Source organism: Bombus vancouverensis, chromosome 4 (genome assembly GCF_051014615.1).
Source record: "Bombus vancouverensis nearcticus chromosome 4, iyBomVanc1_principal, whole genome shotgun sequence".
NCBI lineage: Eukaryota > Metazoa > Arthropoda > Insecta > Hymenoptera > Apidae > Bombus > Bombus vancouverensis.
The window spans coordinates 12,599,974-12,623,395 of NC_134914.1; the positions used below are offsets into that span (position 1 = coordinate 12,599,974).

Sequence of the window (23,422 nt, forward strand, 5' to 3'; positions counted from 1 at the left end):
AGATGGTCACGTTAATCCTAGTCACGCGTTCTGATTGGTCAGAAGGAAATTCGTCCACGAATAGCGATTATACGGTATAATATACATTACGCCGCTCGTAAGAGGCGACGCAATTGGTCAATTCGTAAATGTGCCTTGTTACCTAGCCGCGAAACCCTGCAAATCTAGAATTACATAATCTATGATTACTAAAAGTGGCGATGGCGTTTTATGGCCTGTATTGCTTTGTGTCTAAAAAGTGGAGTTTTCGTGGTATTTTCTATGGGAGACCGGTTTATTAATGTAATTTTTGAGACTAGTAATAAAAAGAAGTGCGTGATCAAGACGAGTACGAGGTACAAGGTTAGAAAGGGCAAGTGTGAAAGTAGCGGGCAGAAGGAATACATGAGCTCCCGCTTCCGACGGCCGGCGAACATATTTATCTTCGACGGCAAATGTAATATTTTGACAAGGAGGTACAAATAATTCAATTGAAAAAATACGCATCATTGTGCGTAATCAATTGTGGTACGTTTCATTTTTTATAACTTGAGATTTCCGAGAAATTTTCGTGATCACATGATGTTCCCGCCGTAACCTTCTATTCTCGTTGTAAACACCGTATTGATATATAGGGTGTCCTTGAATTTCGCTTCGATCTTTTTTTATGCTTTATCTCGATTTTTATGAATTAGCAATTTGAATTTATTCGTTTTAAAAAACATAACTTTAAGAGTTATCCATAAGGGGAATTAAATTAATAAATTTTCATTGATATGTTTTTAATTCCAGTATGTTAGTAAAAAAAGAGTAAAAAATATGTCAGAAATAGGAAAGATAGAAAATAGTACAATGGAAAATCAAGATATATGTTCTGAAAGTTTTGAAAAGAGCAGGGTTTTGGTATCTAGTGAAGCCAATAGTTTGAATGAAAGTCAAGATTTTCATCTAATAGATACAGGCGATGATGAATCACAACGAAATTTAGAAAATACAAAAGATGAAAAAACATTATCTTTTGTCTCTGGTGGTAACACAGAATCAACTTTGAATGAAATAAAACTAACGGCTGAGCATATAGCAAAGCTTGATGTACAGAATGATGATATAAAAGTAGAAGATACGCAAGACGTTGAAGTTATGAAGGAGAAGGAAAAACATAACATAGAGCCATGTGAAAAAGAAGAGGAGAAAGAGATTGATGAAAGTAGTACTTTAGAGAATAAAGAAAAATTTTCTGATGATGAAAATGAAGAAATAATACATTGCACACCATCTGAAGCATCTTCACCATCTAAGAAACAAGGTGGTGCTAATATAATAAGCCTAAAACGTAAAATAGGTTCATTTAATGAACCACCTACAAAAATTTTAAGGACGGCATCTAGGGAAGATGTATCAGTGCCTGAGAAACTAGTACAGGAAGAAGAAGAAAGTTGGAATTCGTTTAAATCTGACGATTCCCATCATGAATTTCCTAAAAATTGCTCTAACACAAATATTATAATTGCAGAAACTCAGGATGTTGGAGAAGATGACAACATGAAAGAAATGGTAGAATTGTCAATATCATGTAAAGAAAGAGATAGAGATGAAAACCACCCTGAATTGGAAATGAAAGATTATGAAATAGATAAGAACAAAAATTTTAATGATACATCAAAACTACATCAAGCTATTACTAAGAGAGACCTTAATGAAGAGACATCAGAGGTAAAAAATGTATCACAGTCTAATGAAAATAGAGTAATACAGGTTCAAACAAACGAGAGGGACTGTACATCTTCCCTAAAAACTGTTGCAGTTGAGAAATTAAAATCGGATTTGAGTAATAAAAATACAGATAGCATTAGAGCAATTGAAGCAAAAGATAGTAAGGTAACATACAGTGAGAAAGCAGAAGATAAGGAAAATGGTATTGAACCTAAAAGAAAAATCAGTTCAGAAGAAAACAGTAGCAATGTTCAAGAAATATCAATGTCTAAAGAAGTATGTGAATCTCACTCTAACATGTGTTCTGGGAGCATATCCAAATCGCGAATGAGCATAGAACTTATATATGATAAAACTACTGTTCACGAAGCTAAGCCTAGATCCAAAGAATTAGTAGAAATTGATGAGGATGGAGAGAAGATAATATTAGATTCGTCTCAAGAAGATTCTGATGGGAAAGCCGAGAGTAAGAGTGTCCTAGATAATACAAAGTCTGATACAATATACAAAAGTTGTTACGACAGTAAAAATAGTAGCGAATTTAGTTATAAATCGGTGGAAAATGTCAAAGAATCATCCCTTGATTCGGTTAAATCCAGTGGTAAATTGGTAAATGGAAGTAGTGAATCAAAAAAATGCGATACCGACAGTACGGCTAGTTTACAATCAGACACGTTTAACGATATGCCAATTCTTGACAAAGCAGATAACATTTCTACATCCATACATAATATAAACAAACAAATTAAATCAATTTCTATACTTAAAGACAGCGATCATGTTGACTTATTAAGTGTAAGTGATAATGAGCCTGAGGTTTTTATAGTAGATGATAAAAGTAAGTCAAACTCGATTCACAGTAGTTCTATCACAAAAGCCTTACAAATGGAAAAAGAAATTGGTATGTATGTTAGAATGAAATGTTTATTACACATTGATGAAGGTACAAAGGAATTTCTAAGTAAAGAAATCATTGGTGTGCAATGTGAGACTGTTGCTACAGAGTCCACTTTAACCAGACAGAAAAACAATGATACATCTGCTTCATTGGCAGACATTTCTGGAAATGACAATAAGGAAATATCTCCTGGATCAGTAAACAGTAACCCGCAATTATATCAACTGAATCCTTCCAGGCTTTCATTTGCTTCGACGATCAGCTTAAGTTCTGCATCTAGTGCCGCTTCACTGGCAGCCAAGCTTGCGATAAGAGATAGTACACATTTCTCGTTACCGAGAGTACCGGCGAAACATGCGAAAAGACACGGCCAAGATATTCATTCGCTGAATGATAAACACGCAATAGACGAAGCGTACGAACGTCTAAGCAAAGAATGGCAAAACAGTCACCTTCTTACAACAACTATTTTAAACTTTGCAAATACTGAACTCACTGGCGTTGATGCATACAATGTTAGCAACGAGAGGATAGACGACCATTTACAAAAGATTCGATCTTCTACGCCAGAAGTGTCAAAAGACATAGTTCAGTTACAAACTCCTAAAAGCACAAAGAAGAGCAAAGCAGTAAAGAGGCCAAGAAGTAAAAGTACTAAGTCAGATAATCAGTCAAATGGAGTGAACAAGATTTCAAAGGTATTAAATCTCGCAGAGAACATTAATACACCGAATAGAAAAAAGAATAAAACGGAACATACGGATAATATATCGAGCACTATAAATGTTTCAACAAAATCCGAATCGCATATGATAGATGAATTAATTGGTAAGGATGTATTCGCTAAATGGTCGGACAATAATTATTATCCCGGTACAGTTATCGATAAAATAAAGACGAAATATAAGGTAAACTTCTATGATGGAAAAAATAAAGTACTTATAGAAGACTTTGTTATACCGATACCGAAAGTTTTGAAAGAGGGTCTATCCGTGTATGCCGCTACCAAGAATTACGATTATGGATCGTGCGGTATAATCATCAATGTTGAGATTGTAAATAACGAAGTATATTACACAGTAGAGACAGACGAAGGAGAAAAGCTAGAAGTTCAAATCAAGGATCTTTCTTTATCAGCTGATCAGGCTCAAGTGTTGAAAGAGGAAATCAATTTGGGGAATAAGAGTCTTCCATCTACGCCAAAGCATTTAGGGCAAATAACATTAGATAATATGGTTGATGGAAAAAGACGTTCGAAACGAATCGCCACTCCCAGTTTTTCTACTCCTAAATCTAAACTAATTCAGACTCCTACAAACAAAATTGAAGTAGAACCATCTGTATCGGGCGTAACATCTTCGATTAAAAGAGAGAAGAAGATACCCTTTGAAAGTGATGGCGTTTCCAGCGACTCTAATGTTTCTGTAAAGGACGAAGTCTTTTCTATTGGAGTACAACCCGAAATAATTGGAACCCCGTATGAGCAAGTTGTAAAAGGACCACAAAATCGAATTAAAAGCAAATCGAGAAGTAAAAAAAAAGTAGACGATGCAGAAACCATTGCAATGTTTGGTCCAATTCCGCGTGCAGATTCGAATCTGTTTAAAGGCATGTCTTTCCTTCTTACCTGTGCATCCGTAGAAACTATCGATCGATTTCAAGATGATAAAGATTCAGATCCAGGAACCGAAGATGAGATAGAATGGTCAAAAAAGCCTTTTATAAGAGATAGATTAAACAAGCAAATAGTGGCAGGTGGCGGAAAAGTCTACACTGACTTCAGTGAAATCCCACAAGATGAGTACAAAAATACAAAACTAATAACGAACGTGCCAAACACAACTGCGAAGAGTCTGTTGTGTCTTTCGGTTGGTATACCTGCTTATAATCATAATTGGATAATAAGATGTTGTCAGGAGGTAAGTATTGTAATTCTAGTACTCTTATACAAAAATTTATTATTTTTTGTAGCTTATTTCTAAAATAATTATCGTATTTTACAGGGAAAATTTGTAAATCCAGCAGAAGATGGATTACCAGCGGGATGGAGCTTAGATAAAAATTCATATATCGAAATGTTCCAAAGACAAAGCAACAAACCATTGACTCAGGTTGTTGTGATAATTCCAGTTGTAGAGTCTGAAAAACAATTTGCTCCATTTTGGCGCCAAATTTGTGAAAACGCAGGTGCTGTTATTATATTAGCGGACAAAGCAGGTATGAAAATTTTTTATAATGAAAACTTGTGAATTGAAAATATAATATTAAGCATTAATACTAAATAAGACTTTTTATAAATTTTTAGATGTAATGGAAAATTTTGTACAGGGAACTGTAGTTCTTACAAATAGTTTGTGCCCATCCTGGGCAGCAGACAAGGCTAATAAACTACAAATTCCATTACTTTCTACAACATGGATTGTCCAATGTTTGATAGAAGGGAAATTTTGTCCGTATGATGCAAGTGTTCGTTATAAATATAATTATAAAAAAAATTTGGTAAATTAAATGATCAAGAAATTACATCTATAATCTCGGAAGCAGGTGAGATCCTGTTTTTGTAAATTACAAAAATCTCTTACTTTTACTGTATTGTTCTGATAAATGGAAAATATTATTTTTCTCGTTGTCAGACACTTTAAAGCACATCTATTTGTTTATACATTTATCAATTGCAAAGTACTACTACTTTAAAACTATTATTTTAGTAGTTTTCCAATGTTAAAAATCTTTTGATAGGTGTCTGATAGAAGAATTAAATTAAGATAGTTAAGTATGATTCCTTAAATGAAATATGTTATGTAAAGTTAGTTTATGTTCAAAAATATTGAAACATGTTTTATATAATAACACTGTATACTGTATGAATATTTGGTGTAAAGATTTCTCTTTTTGTGATTTCTTATTATACAGAACTTATATATGCTTATTACACCGTATTGTTTATCACTTTAAAAAAAAGGTAGAGTTAGAATTTTGTAACATTTTGTATAAATCAAATTCTAAATCAAAAATGATTTTTGTAAAAAAAGAAAACAAAAAGCAAATGAATTGTAAACAAACAAATTTTAAAAAATATTCCATAATTAATTTATAATCGCAATTTATGCGATTCCATATTATTATTTCATTTACATCAAGATTTTTTATGCTGACAAGATTGTTTTAAGTATCGTTTTGCGAGAGGCAAAAAGATATACAAATATAATATAACTAGAAATCTAATAATAATTCATATTTACATTAATGTTGTAAATAACTGGATATTGTTTTTCCATATTAGCTCATTCACTATAATCAAACAACGCATTTAATTATACACGAATTATTATTATATTTCAAGAGCAATTTTCTCCTCATATTTACATAGGTAATTATTTGTTTCTAAAAAACAAAACAAACTTTGCGTTATCAGGAAATAGGCAGTTTGCTATAAGAATTACTTTTGTATTAAGACGCGATTCTAATTTGAGTTTATTAGTTTTTATTTGGGAAATTCACAGCAAATATTAAAATAACTCTGTAAATCAAAGTTAATAATGGGTGGTGTATCCTGTAAATATTTTTTTACATAAAATTATAGTGACAGATCGTAAAACCTATTTACATTACACTTTTTATGTACTGGATATATATCCCATCAGTAAGGAATTTATAGAACTCTTATTACTTATTCATAGCGGGTATATGTTCAGTAAAAAAACAAATATCAAGCAGGTTGCCTCTGAATACCTTAAAGTAAGATAGCATAAATGATCTTTAAGTGATAAAAGGTACAAGAAAATGTATCTTATATGAGCGTTTGCGATACTTTCATTAATTTACAGAATGACTTTCTGTTAAACCAAATATCAATAGGACAACAACAAAAAAAGAAAAGAAATTGTATGCGGAAGTTGCACATGTGTGAATGTGTATATATAAGTAAATATATACTATAAATTTTATTATGTAAGATGTAGCTATTATGTAAAATGTTTGGGGATAAAATACAGACATATTTTGGCAAATATTTTGTTCATTTTCATTAACAATCTAGTAGGACATATAAGTATTATGCATATTAATATTTCACATATAGTAAAACGACCTTCAGGAATATGTACAAACAATTGTAATAAAATAACACATTCACTTCTTTATTTTAAGGATTATACCAATCGAGAAATAACAGAGAGAATGACATAACTAGAAGAAAGAAAAGAATCCACACTCGAAGCCCCGCATTCCTTTGAATCGCTTGTCTAATTTGCTCATTAGCATCTTTTACATTTTCCGTCGATCCAACGACATTCGTCATTAAACGATCTAAGTCCTTGTCTTGATCCAATACCTTTTCCGTGAATATTTCTTGGAGTTCTGCTATATGTACAACTTTACTTTCTATTTGTTTCACTTCTTCCGTTAATGTGTTAAGTTCATTATATAGTTGCTTGTTTTCTGCCTCTAAGGTCTGTATATCTTCAGGCGATATTTTTTCTTCATACATCAGTGCATTTACATCACCATTCATTTCTTGTATTTTCATAGCACTAGATTTATTAGAGTCAATTTTACTTTCCTTATCTTCAGCTTCATTTATGTTTAAGCTAGGTTTTTCCACTTTAGGTTGCATCTGTTTGATAGGCTTTGTATCCAACTCTAGTTTGGCAATTTTTCTTACCTCTATCGCTCTTTTTACTTGTATTGCTTTTTGTTCTGAGTAGATCTTACAAACATTCTTTAAGTAATCCTCAATTAATAACAACATAATTTCTCTGTGTTCTAAGTTTTGTGGAGAAACTTCAGAACCTGCTATTTCTCTTCTTAAATCCTTGATTAATTGGGAACAGGTACTCATTATTTTTTGTGCACCAATATCGATTTTATCACGATCTCCATCTGACATGCTTGGTACATTTGACAAATAGTTTGAAAAGTTTAAGTATGCTTTACGGTTCTCCAATAGGAATTCACGTAATTTGGAAATTTGTGCAACAACACCTTGGGCTTTAATAAAAAAGGCACTTTTATTCTTTGCCCTTTTTAGGTTCCGTGTATTATCATTAATTCCTAATGCTTTGTTACGAAGACTAACAGTTTGCACGCTTACTTTAAATAGTGTACTAACATCCATTTTTAATTGTTGTTTAAATAAACTTTTTCATATATTTGGTAAAAAAAAAAGAATATCTTATTTTACATTCACCAATAGCAGCTTTATAGCATTCAATAGAAGAAGATAAAGTTTAAAATAAAACTAATTGTAATTTTTGGATCATACAGGAATTGGTATGTATAATACTTTATAAAATTTATATATGAAAATGTCGTCTCATATCCCAATAAAATTGTTTACCTTACTTTATAAAGTTCATTGCATTATGCTGTAAAATATCACAATGCTTAACCTAAAAATAAAAAAGATCTTAAAAATACGGAAAATGACATCGCTTAAACAATCAAAAAAGAATGTACCATTAATGCGATAAATAACTTAATATGTATAGGCGTATAATACTATAATGAAGCCATTACAATTGTCTCATTTACTACTTTAATGACGAAACAAATTGTATTATGACTTTTGAAATAATGATTTATAATTTGTATACACAATCGTTTGTATACGATACAATTAATATATTTGCATATATTCTATTTTACAATTTTTTACGACGTTTAAAAACAGACATTCCAGAAAATATGTTAAGGATATGATAAACAGAAAATATTAAATTTAATCATTAATGCACGAAACTGTATTTAAAATCGAAGAATGTATACTTGAATTAAGTCATCTAAGTTAAAAGAAAAGACTAACCTTAAAATTTGTAAAAAAATGATCAAATTGAAAAAATATATAAAATTGAATTATTCTCATGGAATGAAGTAGTCGGTATTGCAGTACACGATTTTTGAAAACCGGAACACGTAGCTGAATGAAACAGTATTACCGAAATGACAAGATGGCACGTCAGCAGCAAGCAGACGTCGACGAACTTTTCGACGTGAAAAATCACTTTTATATTGGAAACTATCAGCAATGTATCAACGAAGCACAAAAAATAAAGGTTTGTTTGTTCAAAGTACATTTCCTTCAAACAATATCCTTGCTTCTTCTCTTTATTAAAGGTATTTTTTCCAATACCATCAAAACGAACTATTTTACTCTTTATTTCCATGATGTTAATCTAATCTTTATTCATGCATGTTAAAAATAAATTCTAGTTACTTAAAATAGAATGTTAATATCATTTTTTTTTTTTATAGTCATCTTCGCCAGAGGTGACGATGGAACGAGATGTGTTCCTCTATCGTGCGTACATAGCGCAACGAAAATTCCGTGTTGTGCTAGATGAAATTAATAATTCTTCCCCTCCTGATTTGCAACCACTGAAAATGTTGGCGGATTATTTTGCGAATCCTGCTCGCAGAGAGGCGATTGTCACCGAATTGCAACAAGCGACCAACCGCGCTGATTACGATAATCATAACTTCCTAATCGTTGCTGCAACCATCTACTATCACGAAAAGAACTTAGAGGCAGCACTTAGGATACTTCGTAATGTAGATCACTTAGAATGTCTAGCCCTAACGCTACAGATTTACTTAAAAATGGATCGGTTAGATCTCGCAAAGAAAGAGCTGCTAACTATGCAGGAGAAGGATGATGATGCCACTCTGACACAACTAGCACAGGCATGGCTAAATATAAGCAGTGGCGGAGATAAGTTACAAGATGCTTATTACATATTTCAAGTACGATCATATATGTATTGTATGAAATGTTCAATCAGAAGACAATTTATTAATGTATTATGATTTTAGGATATGATAGACAAACATTCCAGTACGAGTATGCTATTAAATGGTCAAGCTACTTGTTTCATTGGGCTAGCTAAATACGAAGAAGCTGAAACAGCTTTGCAAGAATCTTTGGACAAAGATAGTAACAATCCAGACACTTTAATCAATATGATTGTCCTTTCTCAGCATATGGGAAAGCCGCCTGAAGTTGCTAATCGTTATTTGAGTCAACTGAAAGATTCACATTTGGAACATCCATTTGTTAAAGAGTATTTACAGAAAGAGATAGAATTTCAAAGGCTCAGGAAACAGTATTCTTCATCCACCTAAATCATACCGAATCATAGCATTTTATGAATTAAAGTTTAAACAGAAGTATCGAAAACAATGTAATAATACAAATTCTAGATGCAAAATGCTATGAGGTTAGAGTGCTATTGCAGGGTAAAACGCACTTCTACGTGAATTCGAGTCCTTGTTCTCTGTAGAGGAGTATTCATTTACTTTTTTTCAGTTTAGTGATTTTATACGAGGTATTTCACTTTTGCATGAAATTTTTACAGTAATTGGCAAATAAAAAAGATAGATGAACGAAACTATTTACAATTTTTACATATATAATTAAGAAGACGTATAAAAAAAATATAATTAGGTATCTACTCTTCATCCACTCTCTCAATAAAATATTTGTAAGAATTAACAATATGGCTGCCATTTTATATTACAGTTATAAGACAAATCTATGAAACAAATATCAGATAAAATTTCAATTTGCATGCATTTTGACATACATTAAACGAGAATGTATGTGTTAATACAAATTTCATCTCATATATTATTACAGTATAACGACTTATTCCATATATGGGTATATTGATAACAAAAAGAAGCATGAAATATACATTCAACTAAATGAATTTGCTACTATTTTCCTTCTTATTATAAGTAGATTACAAATGTTTATGCAAATTCATATTTTTCTGAACACTTTGTAAGTGTTATAAGTAAATTGCAAATTCTTATGGATTAATGCAAAATTTAAAGATGCAAAACTACACAGAATTGATACAACATATAAAGATGTATAGAATATCCAAAGTAAAGTATATATTTTAATGGGTAAAACGAATCTTTACTTAAATTCTTTTTCAATCATGTTTATAAAAATATAAATTTGCATATCCTCAGTCTAGTCATAACTTTGCACATTTTATATTATATTTTATTTTGAATTTTATATATTGTACGTAAATTCTATATACTTCTACTCTTTAATAAACGCATAACATCCGGTAGTCTAATTATAGATAAAATAATCGAACGATCGGCAACTTTTCTCATTGCTCCTTTGGTAAATCAAGATTTCTTTTAACGCCATCTGACGTTACGTTTCGTAAATATCTAGTGTCAAGTCGAAAAACGTTTATTACATGGAAGAATTCGAAAATTTAAACGGGCAAGTTTAGTAAGTCGGAATGCGTTAAAAGTGTCAAGAGTCTCGTGCAAATCCCGAAGACGTGATCACCGCAGGAAAATACGTATTTCGTTGTTTTGAAGATCGTATATCATTTACTGGAGTCCGGCGGGAGATACAATCGTGAGACCAAGGCACTTTTGAATATCGTATCGTTCTCTATTAATCACTTGAGAACGATCAGGAATCACAGATCCGTGGGTTTTTTTCTTAGAGAAATATCGCGTTAGATCGAGAACAGATCTTTGTAACATGGCGACTCAGAATAGGTATATCATCAATTTCTGATTATATTATTAAAATGACGGTGAATGCTAATGCTAGTCTATAATTGTCCATAATTTTGATCTCTGTTATTGCATCGTCTTCATCGGTTTTCCGATTCTTCTAATTTTCCTACTTTTCTTAACTAACCATTTTCCCTGTTATTTACACGATAGGTAGTTTTTTTCTGTATATGATTTGTATCAAATATAACTGATTGTGGTACCTCTGTGTATTAAATATAATCTATAATCATCGTTACGTGTTTAGAGACAATTTTCTAATTATATAGTGTTATTACATATCAGTGTCTAACCTATAATATAGAAAATTTTTACGTAGTAAATATTATATAGATACATAGATTGGTATACAAGAATTAGTAATAAAATTATTATATTCGAATCGATGATGAATTTTGTTAATGATTTTTTTGTGTTTTCAGGAATGCACTTTGCAAGTCGTGAATCTAGACCCTTTGCTAAGAATTCGAAAAATAGAAGTGTTCAATATTTAAACGTCACAACGGCCGATCAAAAGTACTATCTACTGTTGAAATTAAATAATAATAAACGAGATACAATAAGAGAAACGAGTTCATGTTCAAATAATTAGAGGGGAATTTATTGAAGGTCGTAGAGAAATGAGATATATTAAAATATAAGATACATGGTTTATATTTAAAGTGTTCTCCTGGAATTTATATTATTTGTTCGACTATTAATCAGACAGTTAACACTTTGCATTGATTTAACTTATTTCTTTACAAATTATATTTAAAATGTTTAGATATATGCTATATATCCAATGAAAAAATACAACAGGAAAAGGTTGAATTTGTGAATGATAAATGTGTAGCTATATTTTTTTGTTAATGAATTTTATTTTCAAATCGAAATTTATTATAAATTTATGTAAATAATACTCACATATTTAGTGCATTATATAGTATAATACTTGCCTTGTTAAGAAGTACAAAAGTTCCTCTAGATTTAAGTACTATATTTTGTAGCATTTTATATATTTATTTTGACTATGTATCATACTGTGTATCCACCACAAATAATGGTGCAGATAATGGGTGGCCAACAGGCAAATGGACAGTGTCCACCAATTCAACCACATACAATGCACATTCATGGTGCAAGTGCATTCCATCAAGCAGAATATGTAAAATATCACACAGATGCTTGCTCTCAGAACAGACATATGATTCAAGTATATCTTAAGTTTATTATATTTAACAAATTTCTAAATATTAATGTATTCCAATAATGGACTAAATGCTTTTGAGTACAAGCGGTATTCTTGCAGACAGGATCTTATCCATTGGAGCTACTGATGGGGGTTGAGATACCATCTTTAAGACATGTGGAGTATATGCAGTCAAATAATGGCACACAACGAGGACACTGGCAGAGACATGTAAATACATCCAACAACACATCTCTTATACCTTCTCCACATTTTACTTTTAGACCAAACAATAACGGTTTGGCAAATAAAAAATCAAACTGGTATAATAAATTGAGTAAAAGAACTTCCTTTCGAGAGTCTTTCGTAAATAACGAAAAATACGGCAGTGATAGCGGCTTCAGTTCACGATCTCCCACACCGAATAAACATCACATTGATAGCAGTCGAACAGAGAGCTCGGATGAACGAGATTCTGTAATTTCTTCGGTAGAACGAAGTATGAAGTGAGTATTGTTCATTTAATTAAATAAAAAACAATTAGATCGGTTATAGGTAATATCATTTTTTCAATATGTAAAAATCAGAAAATTATTCTCTTACAGAAAATCACACAAGATACTTCCAAATAGTGTTACACACAACAGAATAGTGCAATATGGTATAATTTCAAATAGTCCTATGCACCAATATTATCAGAATCAAAGATCTATTAATTGCTATCCCACTACTATGTCAACGTCTAGGAGTCAAGTACAAACGTACCAGAATAAAAGAAGGTATCATTCAGGTACGTTCATATTGATAATACACTAATTGATCTGTTCATTTACTTCAGAAATAAATTATAATTCTAGGAAGGAACAGTCCACCTCCTCAAAGATCACCTAGAAATAAAAGATATATGGGATTCTTATCGCCCAATTATCATGTGTTTCCTAGATACGGAATTGCTCCAGATCGATTTTTAGCTAGATCACATTTAGTTGAAGTAACCCGTACACCGGACGATTTACTTATTGGATCGGTTTGGGATAGACTTTCGAAAGAAATTTGGTCAAAATTTATGTTAAATCAACAGACTGAGATTGTTTATAGGAACAAGATGATGCTTTGGAGATATCTTTACGTTTATATTAAGGTAATATATGACTATTTGATTCTGACTCGATTACCTATAAATGGATATTTAAGTTGAGGTGATCATTTTCAGACTGCTTTTCCAAAATATGGTTTATTCTTGGTTGGCTCTACGATGAATGGTTTTGGGTCTGATAATAGTGATGTTGACATGTGCCTTTTAGTGAGGCATACAGAAATGGATCAAAGGAACGAGGCTATTGGGCATTTAGAACAAATATTAAAATGCCTTAAGAGATGTGGTATGTTAGTTTAAGTATTAGTTTCACATTGGGTAGCTAATATTACTTTTATATCAATTCAAATTAATCAAATAACCTTTTTATACTAACAGATTTTATAGAACAATTAGAACTTATACAAGCAAAGGTGCCAATTCTAAAGTTCTACGATTCAATACAAAATTTAGAAGTTGATTTAAATTGTAATAACGCTGTTGGCATTCGGAATACTCATCTTCTTTACTGTTATTCTCGGAGTAAGATGATTATTAGATAAAAGATATTTTGTTTATGTACAGTTTTTTAATTTCTGAAATTATTTTCACTATTTTGCAGTTGATTGGAGGGTAAGACCATTAGTACTTGTGGTTAAACTTTGGGCTCAATCTCAGAATATCAATGATGCCAAGAACATGACAATATCCAGTTATTCCTTAGTTCTTATGGTCCTTCATTTTTTGCAGTGTATGTATTGGATTTACATTGTATGATACTAATATATATATGTATATATATATTCTTTATTCTTTTTTTAGGTGGTGTTAATCCACCAGTTTTACCATGTTTACATTCACTTTATAAGGGCAAATTCGCACCACATACAGACATTCATTGCATAGATATCCAAGAAGAATTGAACATTCCAGTTTCCATACTTCGGCCTAAGAATCGACAAACTTTAGGGGAATTGTTTGTGGAATTTTTTCGATATTACGTCATGTTCGAGTAAGTGCAAAGAAAAAAAATATATTAGAGTATATTTCCATAAAATAAAAGTTTAAATAAAATAAAATTCAATCAGTTTCAATCAGTATGCGATATCAGTTCGGCTGGCAAATAAAATAGCAATAGAAGAATGTCGCAGGGCACGATCTTATAAAAATGACCCTCATCAATGGAAGTATCTATGTATTGAAGGTGAGTTATGTAATAATTTAAAAACTACTAGAGAAAAAAAGATGTTCTGTACTCATGGAATGTCTACATATCTACAGAACCATTCGATCTAACTAACACAGCTAGATCAGTTTATGATCCGGATGTTTTTGCAAGGATTAAACACGTCTTTGATTGTACATACCAAAACTTAAAAGAGCATCATGACCTAGCCAGGATATTCATCAAGGTGGATTCTACTTCACCCTATATCGTGACGTAATCACGTTTGTGCAGGCTGGTACAAAAATACTCACATTACCTAGTACAATTTTATATTTGAAAAACGGTTTATTTTTGCAATTGGCCTCTTTCGATATAATTCGAGGCAATTCGACTGATACCACTTGAGATAAAAAAGTACAACGAGGTAATTTTACACTTACCTAGAGCTAATATGCTCGTACCTTGTGATAATAGCCTGCGCTTTTGTGCAACGGCTCATCTGTTGCGTTTATAAGCTCGAGTTTTTCTCTCGTCTTGTTTCGTTTCTGTTTTATTTGCTTTTTTATAAACATATAAAACCACTCACAGAGAGCTCTAATACGATAAAAATAGAATATTCATAAACTTCCTTTAAACATTTAATATGAAAATGCAATAACATTCGCGACTCGATAAAAAATGACACTAAATCAAATCGAATATTCGATAGTAGTAATTGTATGTATATGAATGAAACACTTTTTTTTGTACAAAAACATTATTATCGTTTTCAGAATCTTTTCAAGTTCACTTCGGTTCGTATGCTTTTTTATATATAAAGTTTTTTTTTCTCTTTTTCAAAATTCTCAAATACGAAAATACGGTGCCTTACACTTATAGGCTACTATAATTTATTCGATACGTAGCCTCCCATTGATCTAAAAAGTATGATGCAAAGGTCTTAATTGCCCTTGAGAATTACTTCTAATAAAAATCAAAATGGGTTCAATGCAATGTAAAAAATGAAAGAAAAAAGCATATATTTAAAATTAGAGGAATGACATGTCATCGAATTTTCTTTCGACTGTATAATATATTTATATGCAAGATGAAAAGTACTTATTCTTAATTTAATAAACATAGAGAACTTAAATTTACACATAAAAAAGCATTTTAAAAAATATCTCCTTGAGATAATGAAAAAAAATTAAAAAGCAAAAAAGATAAAAAATTGTTGTTCGAGAAAAAGAAAAAATAAAAAAAAAGATGTTAACTAGATGTACATCAATATTGTCAACAATAACAGCAAAAGATTAGTTAAAATCAATTGGTCATCTTACTAACATAGTGATGATTAAATTCTGATTATTTATATCATGTGCCAAACAAATAAATTATTTTCGTCTTTACTTCATGATTCACGCATTCTACCCGATATGTACTTCTCAAAGAAAAAATAATCTCTATTAATAATCATTTATTAAAAAAATTTTGCAAGTAGACTGAACATCACTAGTATATTATATATTATTATATTTGCAATAGCGTTTCTTCTAAGGTGAATCAATCATCAAAGTTCCTATTTTCAATTTAAAAAGAAATAAAAAATCTTTTATTCCAGTTCTAGTCTGATTTTGACTAGTCTTTCATATGAAAAATAACATATTAGATATTTAACATAATGTATAATAAAAACATAAGGCTGTGTTAACAGTATAAAACCTGTGAAATGCTGTGTACAATCTTTGGGCCTGTGCAAATTGAAATATGTTATTTATAAATCAAATATTAAAATTAACGATTTGTTAAAGAAAAAAGTCATTATTTTTATCAAATTTTTCTTTCGTATGTACTGGACGATTTAGCCAAATTTTCGAATGATTAGCGTAAACAATGTATGTCATATGTATATTGGCAGGCCTAATATATTTTTCTAATTAATTTACTTATTTTTGTAACTGATATAAAATGAAAACTAAATAGTGTTAAGTATCTTCTTTCGCTCAACTGGAAATTCATAATCTCATTTTTTGTCAATTCTACGCACATGTTATACAAAATTTTAAGGCGATAATATCAAATTTTTGTAATTTAGATTTTGTTGTTAAATAAAAACTATTTATATACACATAGAATGTGACCATTAATTAATCATATTATTATAAAATTTTACCGAAAGATTAACTTTAATCGAAAAGTGGTGTACAACATGTGAGATTTTATAGGTTAGAAACGAACGAAATAAATTTGTTGTTTCTCTTCAAATTAAATTTATTCATTTTCTTAAGATTTCACAATGAATTTCCATACTATATTCTGCAGTTAGCGGTGCGCTGTTGGTCAGGAAGAAGAAAAGAAAACAATTTTGCGTCATATAACGTGTTGTCTTCCTTTTTTTCTCTCAATTTTAATTTGTTATGTGAGTCAATTATCAAATTCATTACCGCGAGAAGCCAGTATAAACAGAAAATAGAGAAAACAGAAAAATAAAGTAGCAGGGGGGGGGGTATATGAAGGTAAGAAAAGAACAAAAAAGAAGAAAGTATCTAAATTAAAAGAATTAGCAGATAGAACGATGCTTTAGTCAGTACATTAGAACTAATAAAATACTTTGAACACTAAATGGACTACTTTATACCGTTATAGATAAGAATAATATTCAAAATCCAAGTAATTTCTTGTTTTTTTCCAGTATTCTTTTTTTCAAAATTGCAGTTGTCTGTATCTGAAAGATGCTGTTAAAGGATTATAATGTTAATGATTGGATTCAACATTCCCACTTTTCCCCTTTTTTTCTTTTTTTCAGAGTACATTGTCTTAATTGTTTCAATGTACATTGTGATTCGTCGCTTTTTTAGTCATTCATCTGCAAGTCGTATAAAAGAAAAAACACAAATACTGAATGAATTGTTTTTTTTCATTCTTGCGCGCTCTCTCGACCCCTGCGGTAAATAAAATATATACAATATATATACCGGTCTAAGCAGAAAAGATAGAAATTAATTAACATGATCAAAAATTAATAGGATTCCTTATCCAATAGCGTAATGTCAATTATCACGCCAAGCTTCTGAGAAAGGATTCCTCCTTCACGATGATACCTCAAGTGTCGGCCTCATACTGTTTGACGACAATTCGATCGGCAACGTTTCATCGATGATGGTGGTTTAATGGATGTCGGTTAAAGGACAAGCCAATGATAAGGATGGTCTTGTACTGTCATTGTTTTCTTATTATTGACGTTGTCGCGTGTCCACGCGTTGCAAGAACCGTACTTTTTCTGTTGTGATTTTCTTTCGCAGCTTACAAGATAGTGATCGAAAGAGGTCTATATGAACCATCAAAAAACACGATATTTTTAGGGTCCTGTAAAATCTCTATAGGGGCGTAATTCGTTTCTCTTTCTCTTTCCTTCCCTTGGCAGTAGTTGTTCATCCTATACCTTTTCTAAGGAAATGTCAAAAAGACATGTAACGCGTCTATCAGAGCCAATATAATGCACTCCAAATCTTTTCTCTTTTTCATTCTTCACATCTTCGATGGCAAATTAAACATTCGCAAACAATACCATTTCCCCTTTATTTTCTGGTTTGTCGTTTAGAGATTCGTTTAGTATTTTTGTACGTTTTTTAGCTAATACGCTATCTTGGCACACTTTTCGAATTTGGTCAAGTCATGAAGCATTACACGTCCCGTATCTCTTTCTTCCTTTTTTATCGTTATATTTTTTTGTGTTTTTGGTATTTTGATGTTTTTTTGTTTCTTTGTTTTATTTTGCTGTGTGTGTAATTCTAGCGTCATTCGATCCCCGCGATAAAACGGTACTTTTACGGTAAGCGCGTGTCACGGTGGTGGTTGGTAATTTTGGTGATAATGTCGTCTCCCAGTCTTATTCTTTTCTTTCTTTTTTTTTTTGTTTTTGTATCTTTTTAATTGTTTTTATTGGCTTGTCATACTTGTTTGCCAGGTGGTTTTACTCTTTAACCGTTTTCTTTCCCCGTCTAAAACAGTTCGACGGTAAATGACGACGAGCTCCCCCATTTGTAGTATTTTTTTTGGTTTGTTTGTTTGCTTGTTTGTTTTAAAACCCTCTTTTAAAACGCCGACGACTGCGTGTGCATATACCGTACTCGATCGCCGAGCCGTTTTACCGTTTTGCGCAGTTAGTGATTTGTGGTTGTTGGTCGAAGAAGAATTGGTCGAACGAGCCTTCAGTCGCTCCCGCGACGCTGCATAGCAATTGCGTTGCTCAGCCGTACGATCTCGGCTCAATATGGCTGGGAGAATTGTCCCCCGGCTTGTGACTGTCCGGATTGATAAAAACCACTTCGATCACCCTGATAAGTTGAATCTTGTGATAATAATCCGTCCATCTGTGATTGAAACTCTCCGACAGCGAACGAATCTTGAGAAAGTTCCGCTTGACTCAGCCCGGGTTGAGAAAGGCTGAAACCTGGTTGTGACATACCTTGCGTCGTGCCTTGTGTTAATGGTAATCCTGGCTGGCTATATGGCTGAGTATTCTGTTCTGATTGACTTAGTTTACCCATTCGTGGGCCTTGTTTGTTCTTCGATAAAGCTGTACCTCGCCGATTACGTTGGTTTTGTCTAGCCTGTAGGGCCTGCTGATGCTGATTATAGAACCGTGGTGGTACGTGTGCCATATTCATGAACATTCCCACTGGGACTGGTACATTGTTCATCGCTGCTTGAGCTCTTTCTGGGCTAATGTAACTAATAGTGTCGTGGGTTCTGCTGAAGATATCTAAAGGTACGTTCCTTTGGTAATAAGGATTATGATTCTGCGTTCCATTTACCTGAGTACCTGATCTATCGTATACCGAACCTGGGATCAAAGCTTCTCTTGCATCGTACATCGACGTAGACATAAAGTGAGAGCCTGGATTAGCAGCATTGACGAGTTTCTTTGGTTTGGCGAATTGAATCATAGATTCTTTCAGATTGTTCAGTGGTCCTTCTACGAGGACTTTCTGTTCCTTATAAAAACTTAATAGATGATTCCATAATGGCTGTTTCGACAATACCTTTGGATTTCCTACGATTATGATTCCGTATTTTGCGCGAGTTAACGCGACGTTTAACCTTCGTGGGTCATTCAGAAATCCAATACCTTGATGTTCGTTCGATCGAACGCAAGACATAATTATTATATCTTTCTCTCTGCCCTGGAAAGCATCTACGCTAGCGACTTCGATTTCCTGGTACAGTTTCGAGTGCAAGGATCCTTGGTATTGCATGTATTGCACTAAATAAGCTCGTTGACCTTCGTACGGAGTTATTACTCCAATTTGTTCAGGTTTTACTCCACAACGTAAAAATCTTGTTGCTATTTTTTCAACGTTCGATGCTTCCGTTCGATTTAAGTATGATGTACCACTTCCTGCAATTTCTTCTTGACCTTGTGTAACGTAGAAAAACATAGGTTTGTCAGGTGCTGGCCAAGGAAAGTCAATTTTCAACAATTTCCTCTCGTCCGCGCATACGCCGTTTTGCAAAGAGCCCTCATAAAAAAAGTTTGATGGGAATCGTGATAGATCTGGATGCATACGATATTGTACTTCCAATCTGAAAGGTCTAATTCCCAATACTACTAATCTTTCAAAAAGAGACTGTGATAAACCAGCTCTGGCAGCTTTCTTGCACATAACTACTGGCCCTAATTGACAATGATCACCGACAAGGATTAGTTGCTTTGCTCCAAGAACAACCGGTACCATACACTCAGGCTCCGTTGCTTGCATACTCTCATCAATAAGAATTGAGTGAAATTTAAGTCTATGTAACCTTGGATCGCCAGCTCCAACACAAGTGCAGCATATCACATCAGCTGCCTCTAATAATTCTTTTTCTGCTGCTTTCTTTAGTAATCTATAACGTTTTTCGTCAACGCTAGACAATTCACCAGTCTCATCCTTTAGTTGTTGCAACTTTTGCAATTCAGTATTCGTCTCCATGTTCTTGATTTGATTATGCAAGGCAAGAAAGCTTACTGGTGAATCAATTGCTTCTCGTGACTTCGCACAGAGTCTCACAACCTTTAAATTCGATTTGTGTATCTTTTCTGTTAGTTGATCGACAGCCGTGTTCGAAGGAGCACATACTAATACAGGACCACCGTTTTGTTTGACAAGTTGATAAACTATCGTAGCGCTGGTTACAGTTTTTCCCGTGCCAGGCGGTCCCTGAATTAGAGACAAGGGTCTTTGTACAGCGTGTTTCACGGCATATACTTGTGAACGATTTAAGTCTGGCAGATTCGGAGCACTGAAATGTTTAGGAAGATGACAACGAAACAAAACCTCTTCCACCTCGTGTCCTAACAATCTATGGTATATGTAACCGGATACAGAAGTGTCGTCCACAGCAAATTTCCGCAACGCTAACTGCATGCTATTATAAAAAGGATGTTACGTTAAAAGAAGCACATCTCTAGATAAAAATGAGAAGTGTCTGTAAACTACTTACCGATCGAAACTAGTGCTTTTCCAAATAAAATCAACGACGAAGTTACTAACACACTCCGTTGGGGCGCCAGAATTATTTTTCAACTCGATCCCTACTTCCTCTCCATAATTATCAGGGATCTTGATTACATGTCCAATTCCAGACCAAGGCTTGTGAAGTTCACCCAAGTAGCGAAGTCTTAGTTCATCACCATGCATCAATTTCATATCGCCGTCTGTTTTTGCTAACATGAAATAGGCGATTGTCTTCTTGTTTAGTCCAACATCCCAACGTACTTCGATGTTTTCTTGCGTTTGAGATTCCTTTAAACGTTTATCATAATCGGCTTCTAATTTTACGAGAGGGCCAAATATGTTCTGATACTGGTATCCATCTTCGTACCGCAAAAGTACTTGTTGCGGTTCTTCATCTACACCGGGTTTCTCAAGATCTTGAAAGGTCGCGTCAACATTGTCTCGCCATAATTCCTCTAACTTATTGATTTGTTGGGCCGAAATTTGTCTGGCACGTAATTGTTCCTGTTCTGATGGAATTTTAACTAACCAAGCTAAAAAGGATCGGTCTTCTATCAATGGCTTCCATTGTTCGTGATCCCTATAATATTAAAACAATATTAAATATGATAGTAATTTATTACAATTGTAATTTTTTCTAAAAATGATAATTACCAATTCATATCCTTCAATGAACTCTGAGCTGCACATGGTTGGCGGCAGAGTAATACAACAACAGAATCTGCTTTTGCAGGAATGAAGCCAAGAACGAAGACATTCCTAACAGCACAAGAGTAACACTCAAGGACAGTTTCCCCCAAAGGACCATCTCTGTAATATAAATCTCTTATGAAATAAAAATCATTCTATACAATTGAGTTGTGTAAAATATAATACCTGTGTAAAGTAACTTCCTTATGTTTAGCTCTGACAAGGTGGTTGATAATGTGAGAACCAGATGTATTTCCACGTCCGTTACAGAACCACTTGCGGCAAACATTGCACATAACAACACAAGATGCTTCATGAATACCACAATATTTACATGCATGTTCTGGCAAATCACGATTGTAATATGCCTCCTCTTCTTCTTCTTCAAACTGCAATTCCGCAAGACTTTGTGCTGCTCCAGATATCTTCAACTCCAAAGATGAGCTGCCACTTGTTCCATTAACCTAGAAACGAGCCATATATGCACAAAAATTATCAATAAATACTTATTGCTATATACAATTAAATTCTGCATCAAATTTACGTAATTAATCTTTGTTTATTTATCGCTTATTTCATCCGTTTTTTCAAAATCCTATATAAAACAATTATGCCATATTTTGTTTATAATATTGATATTACATTATTATTTTTCCTTTCATACTTAAAAATATTAATTCTAAATCGGAAACAATTCAAACAATTCACCTTGCATAACACTATGAAATGTTCTCCATATAAGACCCTAACCTCTAATCATAGAAAAACTACTAATCACGTTTGGAAAACCTGATTTAAATATGCGATTTCTGTATTTACAACAATCCATACATCGCAAAAATCATATTTATTAGTAAATCCTTTCAAATACATATCGTTAAAAGTAAAAAAGGGAAGGCCAGAAAACTCCTGCTAAGGCGTGGACATAAGGAACTAATGTATGTCGGGAATTAGTAAAACTAAACCCGGATTGAGGTTAGGTGGCATCCGCGTGATTGAGAAAAAAAACCTTGTACACGGGCGAACGAAGTGAAGAAACAAAAGTATAGGTTAGAGATCGAACGTGGTAGACGTATGGTCAGTGAAAAAACGAACCTGTACGGGTTGGTTAGGTTGACTTTGGGCAGCATCGTGTTGCGAGGCCTGAGTTTGACTCGGTGAGGGTAACGTGAAATCAGTGAAGTCGAATTCGCTACCCTGTGTATCTGCACCAATTAAATCAGTTTCTTCGGTGTCTAGAAACGTCAGAGTCTGACTGCTGGGTCCGTATGCGTCGACGCTCATCCTGTACCGATACTCAATGTGTCCTTTTCGTGCCCTGCAAGAAAATAGAGCTGGCTCCGATTTCGTGAAGCGCCGAATACGCCAGTCGTGATAAAATAACGCAGCACAACATACACAAGATTACGATAGTGTGATTTGCCGTTAGCAAAATGTAGAGAAACGAAAACCACCACGAACGATAGCGAGCGAACTCTGAAACACTGCTCAATGAAAGAGGCCAAGACAGAATCCTACGCCATACTTCGTCTCGCGCAAGTCTCGCGCCCACCAACACCGACACGAGTATACAACTAACTTTTCTTCTTGCGCTCGTCGTGTGTTACGTCATCAGCTGATTTCCAAGTGCGTCCCAAAGAGAGAGAGAGATTGAGATCGAGACTGAAGGTTGTGGGGAATTCCAACAACTTTTCTATTT

The 23,422-nt window shown here is 33.1% G+C and overlaps 5 protein-coding genes across 11 annotated transcripts; 3 read left to right on the forward strand and 2 right to left on the reverse strand.

Annotated features, from left to right (window-relative positions):
- The first annotated feature begins 151 nt into the window (after positions 1 to 151).
- Positions 152 to 6,600, forward strand: LOC117156586 (uncharacterized). The gene is made up of 4 exons (XM_033333739.2): positions 152 to 507; positions 772 to 4,509; positions 4,594 to 4,807; positions 4,896 to 6,600. Exons 2-4 carry the CDS (start codon positions 799 to 801, stop codon positions 5,096 to 5,098), a joined length of 4,128 nt encoding a protein of 1,375 aa, XP_033189630.1. The 5' UTR covers positions 152 to 507; positions 772 to 798; the 3' UTR covers positions 5,099 to 6,600.
- Positions 6,601 to 6,708: 108 nt separating this feature from the next.
- On the reverse strand, positions 6,709 to 7,706 carry Syx18 (syntaxin 18). Its single transcript, XM_033333753.2, has one exon. It carries the CDS (start codon positions 7,704 to 7,706, stop codon positions 6,735 to 6,737), a length of 972 nt encoding a protein of 323 aa, XP_033189644.1. The 3' UTR covers positions 6,709 to 6,734.
- Positions 7,707 to 8,511: 805 nt separating this feature from the next.
- epsilonCOP (coatomer subunit epsilon) lies at positions 8,512 to 10,296 on the forward strand. Its single transcript, XM_033333754.2, has 3 exons — positions 8,512 to 8,643; positions 8,843 to 9,331; positions 9,401 to 10,296. The coding sequence occupies exons 1-3, from the start codon at positions 8,512 to 8,514 to the stop codon at positions 9,707 to 9,709; spliced, it is 930 nt and encodes a 309-aa protein (XP_033189645.1). The 3' UTR covers positions 9,710 to 10,296.
- A 415-nt stretch (positions 10,297 to 10,711) lies between these two features.
- LOC117156588 (poly(A) RNA polymerase gld-2 homolog A) lies at positions 10,712 to 18,542 on the forward strand. Of its 6 annotated transcripts, none has more exons than XM_076618192.1 (12): positions 10,712 to 11,122; positions 11,563 to 11,656; positions 12,192 to 12,335; positions 12,432 to 12,817; positions 12,899 to 13,101; positions 13,169 to 13,452; positions 13,525 to 13,693; positions 13,786 to 13,929; positions 14,009 to 14,137; positions 14,209 to 14,398; positions 14,475 to 14,590; positions 14,668 to 18,542. In XM_076618192.1, the coding sequence occupies exons 3-12, from the start codon at positions 12,195 to 12,197 to the stop codon at positions 14,829 to 14,831; spliced, it is 1,926 nt and encodes a 641-aa protein (XP_076474307.1). In that variant the 5' UTR covers positions 10,712 to 11,122; positions 11,563 to 11,656; positions 12,192 to 12,194; the 3' UTR covers positions 14,832 to 18,542. The 6 variants fall into 6 exon arrangements, with proteins under 6 accessions (XP_076474307.1, XP_033189634.1, XP_033189640.1 ...); XM_076618194.1 differs by lacking the exon at positions 10,712 to 11,122 and adding an exon at positions 11,409 to 11,485; XM_033333743.2 differs by having other exon boundaries at positions 11,563 to 12,335.
- Positions 17,430 to 23,276, reverse strand: Upf1 (Upf1 RNA helicase). 2 transcript variants are annotated; one of them, XM_033333741.2, is made up of 6 exons: positions 23,122 to 23,276; positions 22,819 to 23,041; positions 21,910 to 22,187; positions 21,688 to 21,843; positions 21,020 to 21,613; positions 17,430 to 20,944 (listed from the first exon to the last, which is right to left on the reverse strand). In XM_033333741.2, the coding sequence occupies exons 2-6, from the start codon at positions 23,005 to 23,007 to the stop codon at positions 18,802 to 18,804; spliced, it is 3,360 nt and encodes a 1,119-aa protein (XP_033189632.1). In that variant the 5' UTR covers positions 23,008 to 23,041; positions 23,122 to 23,276; the 3' UTR covers positions 17,430 to 18,801. The 2 variants fall into 2 exon arrangements, with proteins under 2 accessions (XP_033189632.1, XP_076474296.1); XM_076618181.1 differs by having other exon boundaries at positions 22,819 to 23,272.
- Positions 23,277 to 23,422: the final 146 nt, after the last annotated feature.

Coding starts and splice junctions, on each gene's coding strand:
- Syx18 (XM_033333753.2), bottom strand. CDS start 7,706: ATGGATGTTAGTACACTATTTAAAGTAAGCGTGCAAACTGTTAGTCTT.
- Upf1 (XM_033333741.2), bottom strand. CDS start 23,007: ATGAGCGTCGACGCATACGGACCCAGCAGTCAGACTCTGACGTTTCTA. Junction 21,844..21,909: donor AAGGAAGTTACTTTACACAG/GTATTATATTTT, acceptor TTTATATTACAG/AGATGGTCCTTTGGGGGAAA. Junction 21,614..21,687: donor TCATTGAAGGATATGAATTG/GTAATTATCATT, acceptor TTAATATTATAG/GGATCACGAACAATGGAAGC.
- LOC117156588 (XM_033333743.2), top strand. CDS start 12,153: ATGTATCATACTGTGTATCCACCACAAATAATGGTGCAGATAATGGGT. Junction 13,694..13,785: donor AAAATGCCTTAAGAGATGTG/GTATGTTAGTTT, acceptor TTATACTAACAG/ATTTTATAGAACAATTAGAA. Junction 14,399..14,474: donor CGATATTACGTCATGTTCGA/GTAAGTGCAAAG, acceptor AAATTCAATCAG/TTTCAATCAGTATGCGATAT.
- LOC117156586 (XM_033333739.2), top strand. CDS start 799: ATGTCAGAAATAGGAAAGATAGAAAATAGTACAATGGAAAATCAAGAT. Junction 4,510..4,593: donor TAATAAGATGTTGTCAGGAG/GTAAGTATTGTA, acceptor CGTATTTTACAG/GGAAAATTTGTAAATCCAGC. Junction 4,808..4,895: donor TATATTAGCGGACAAAGCAG/GTATGAAAATTT, acceptor ATAAATTTTTAG/ATGTAATGGAAAATTTTGTA.
- epsilonCOP (XM_033333754.2), top strand. CDS start 8,512: ATGAAACAGTATTACCGAAATGACAAGATGGCACGTCAGCAGCAAGCA. Junction 8,644..8,842: donor ACGAAGCACAAAAAATAAAG/GTTTGTTTGTTC, acceptor TTTTTTTTATAG/TCATCTTCGCCAGAGGTGAC. Junction 9,332..9,400: donor ATGCTTATTACATATTTCAA/GTACGATCATAT, acceptor TTATGATTTTAG/GATATGATAGACAAACATTC.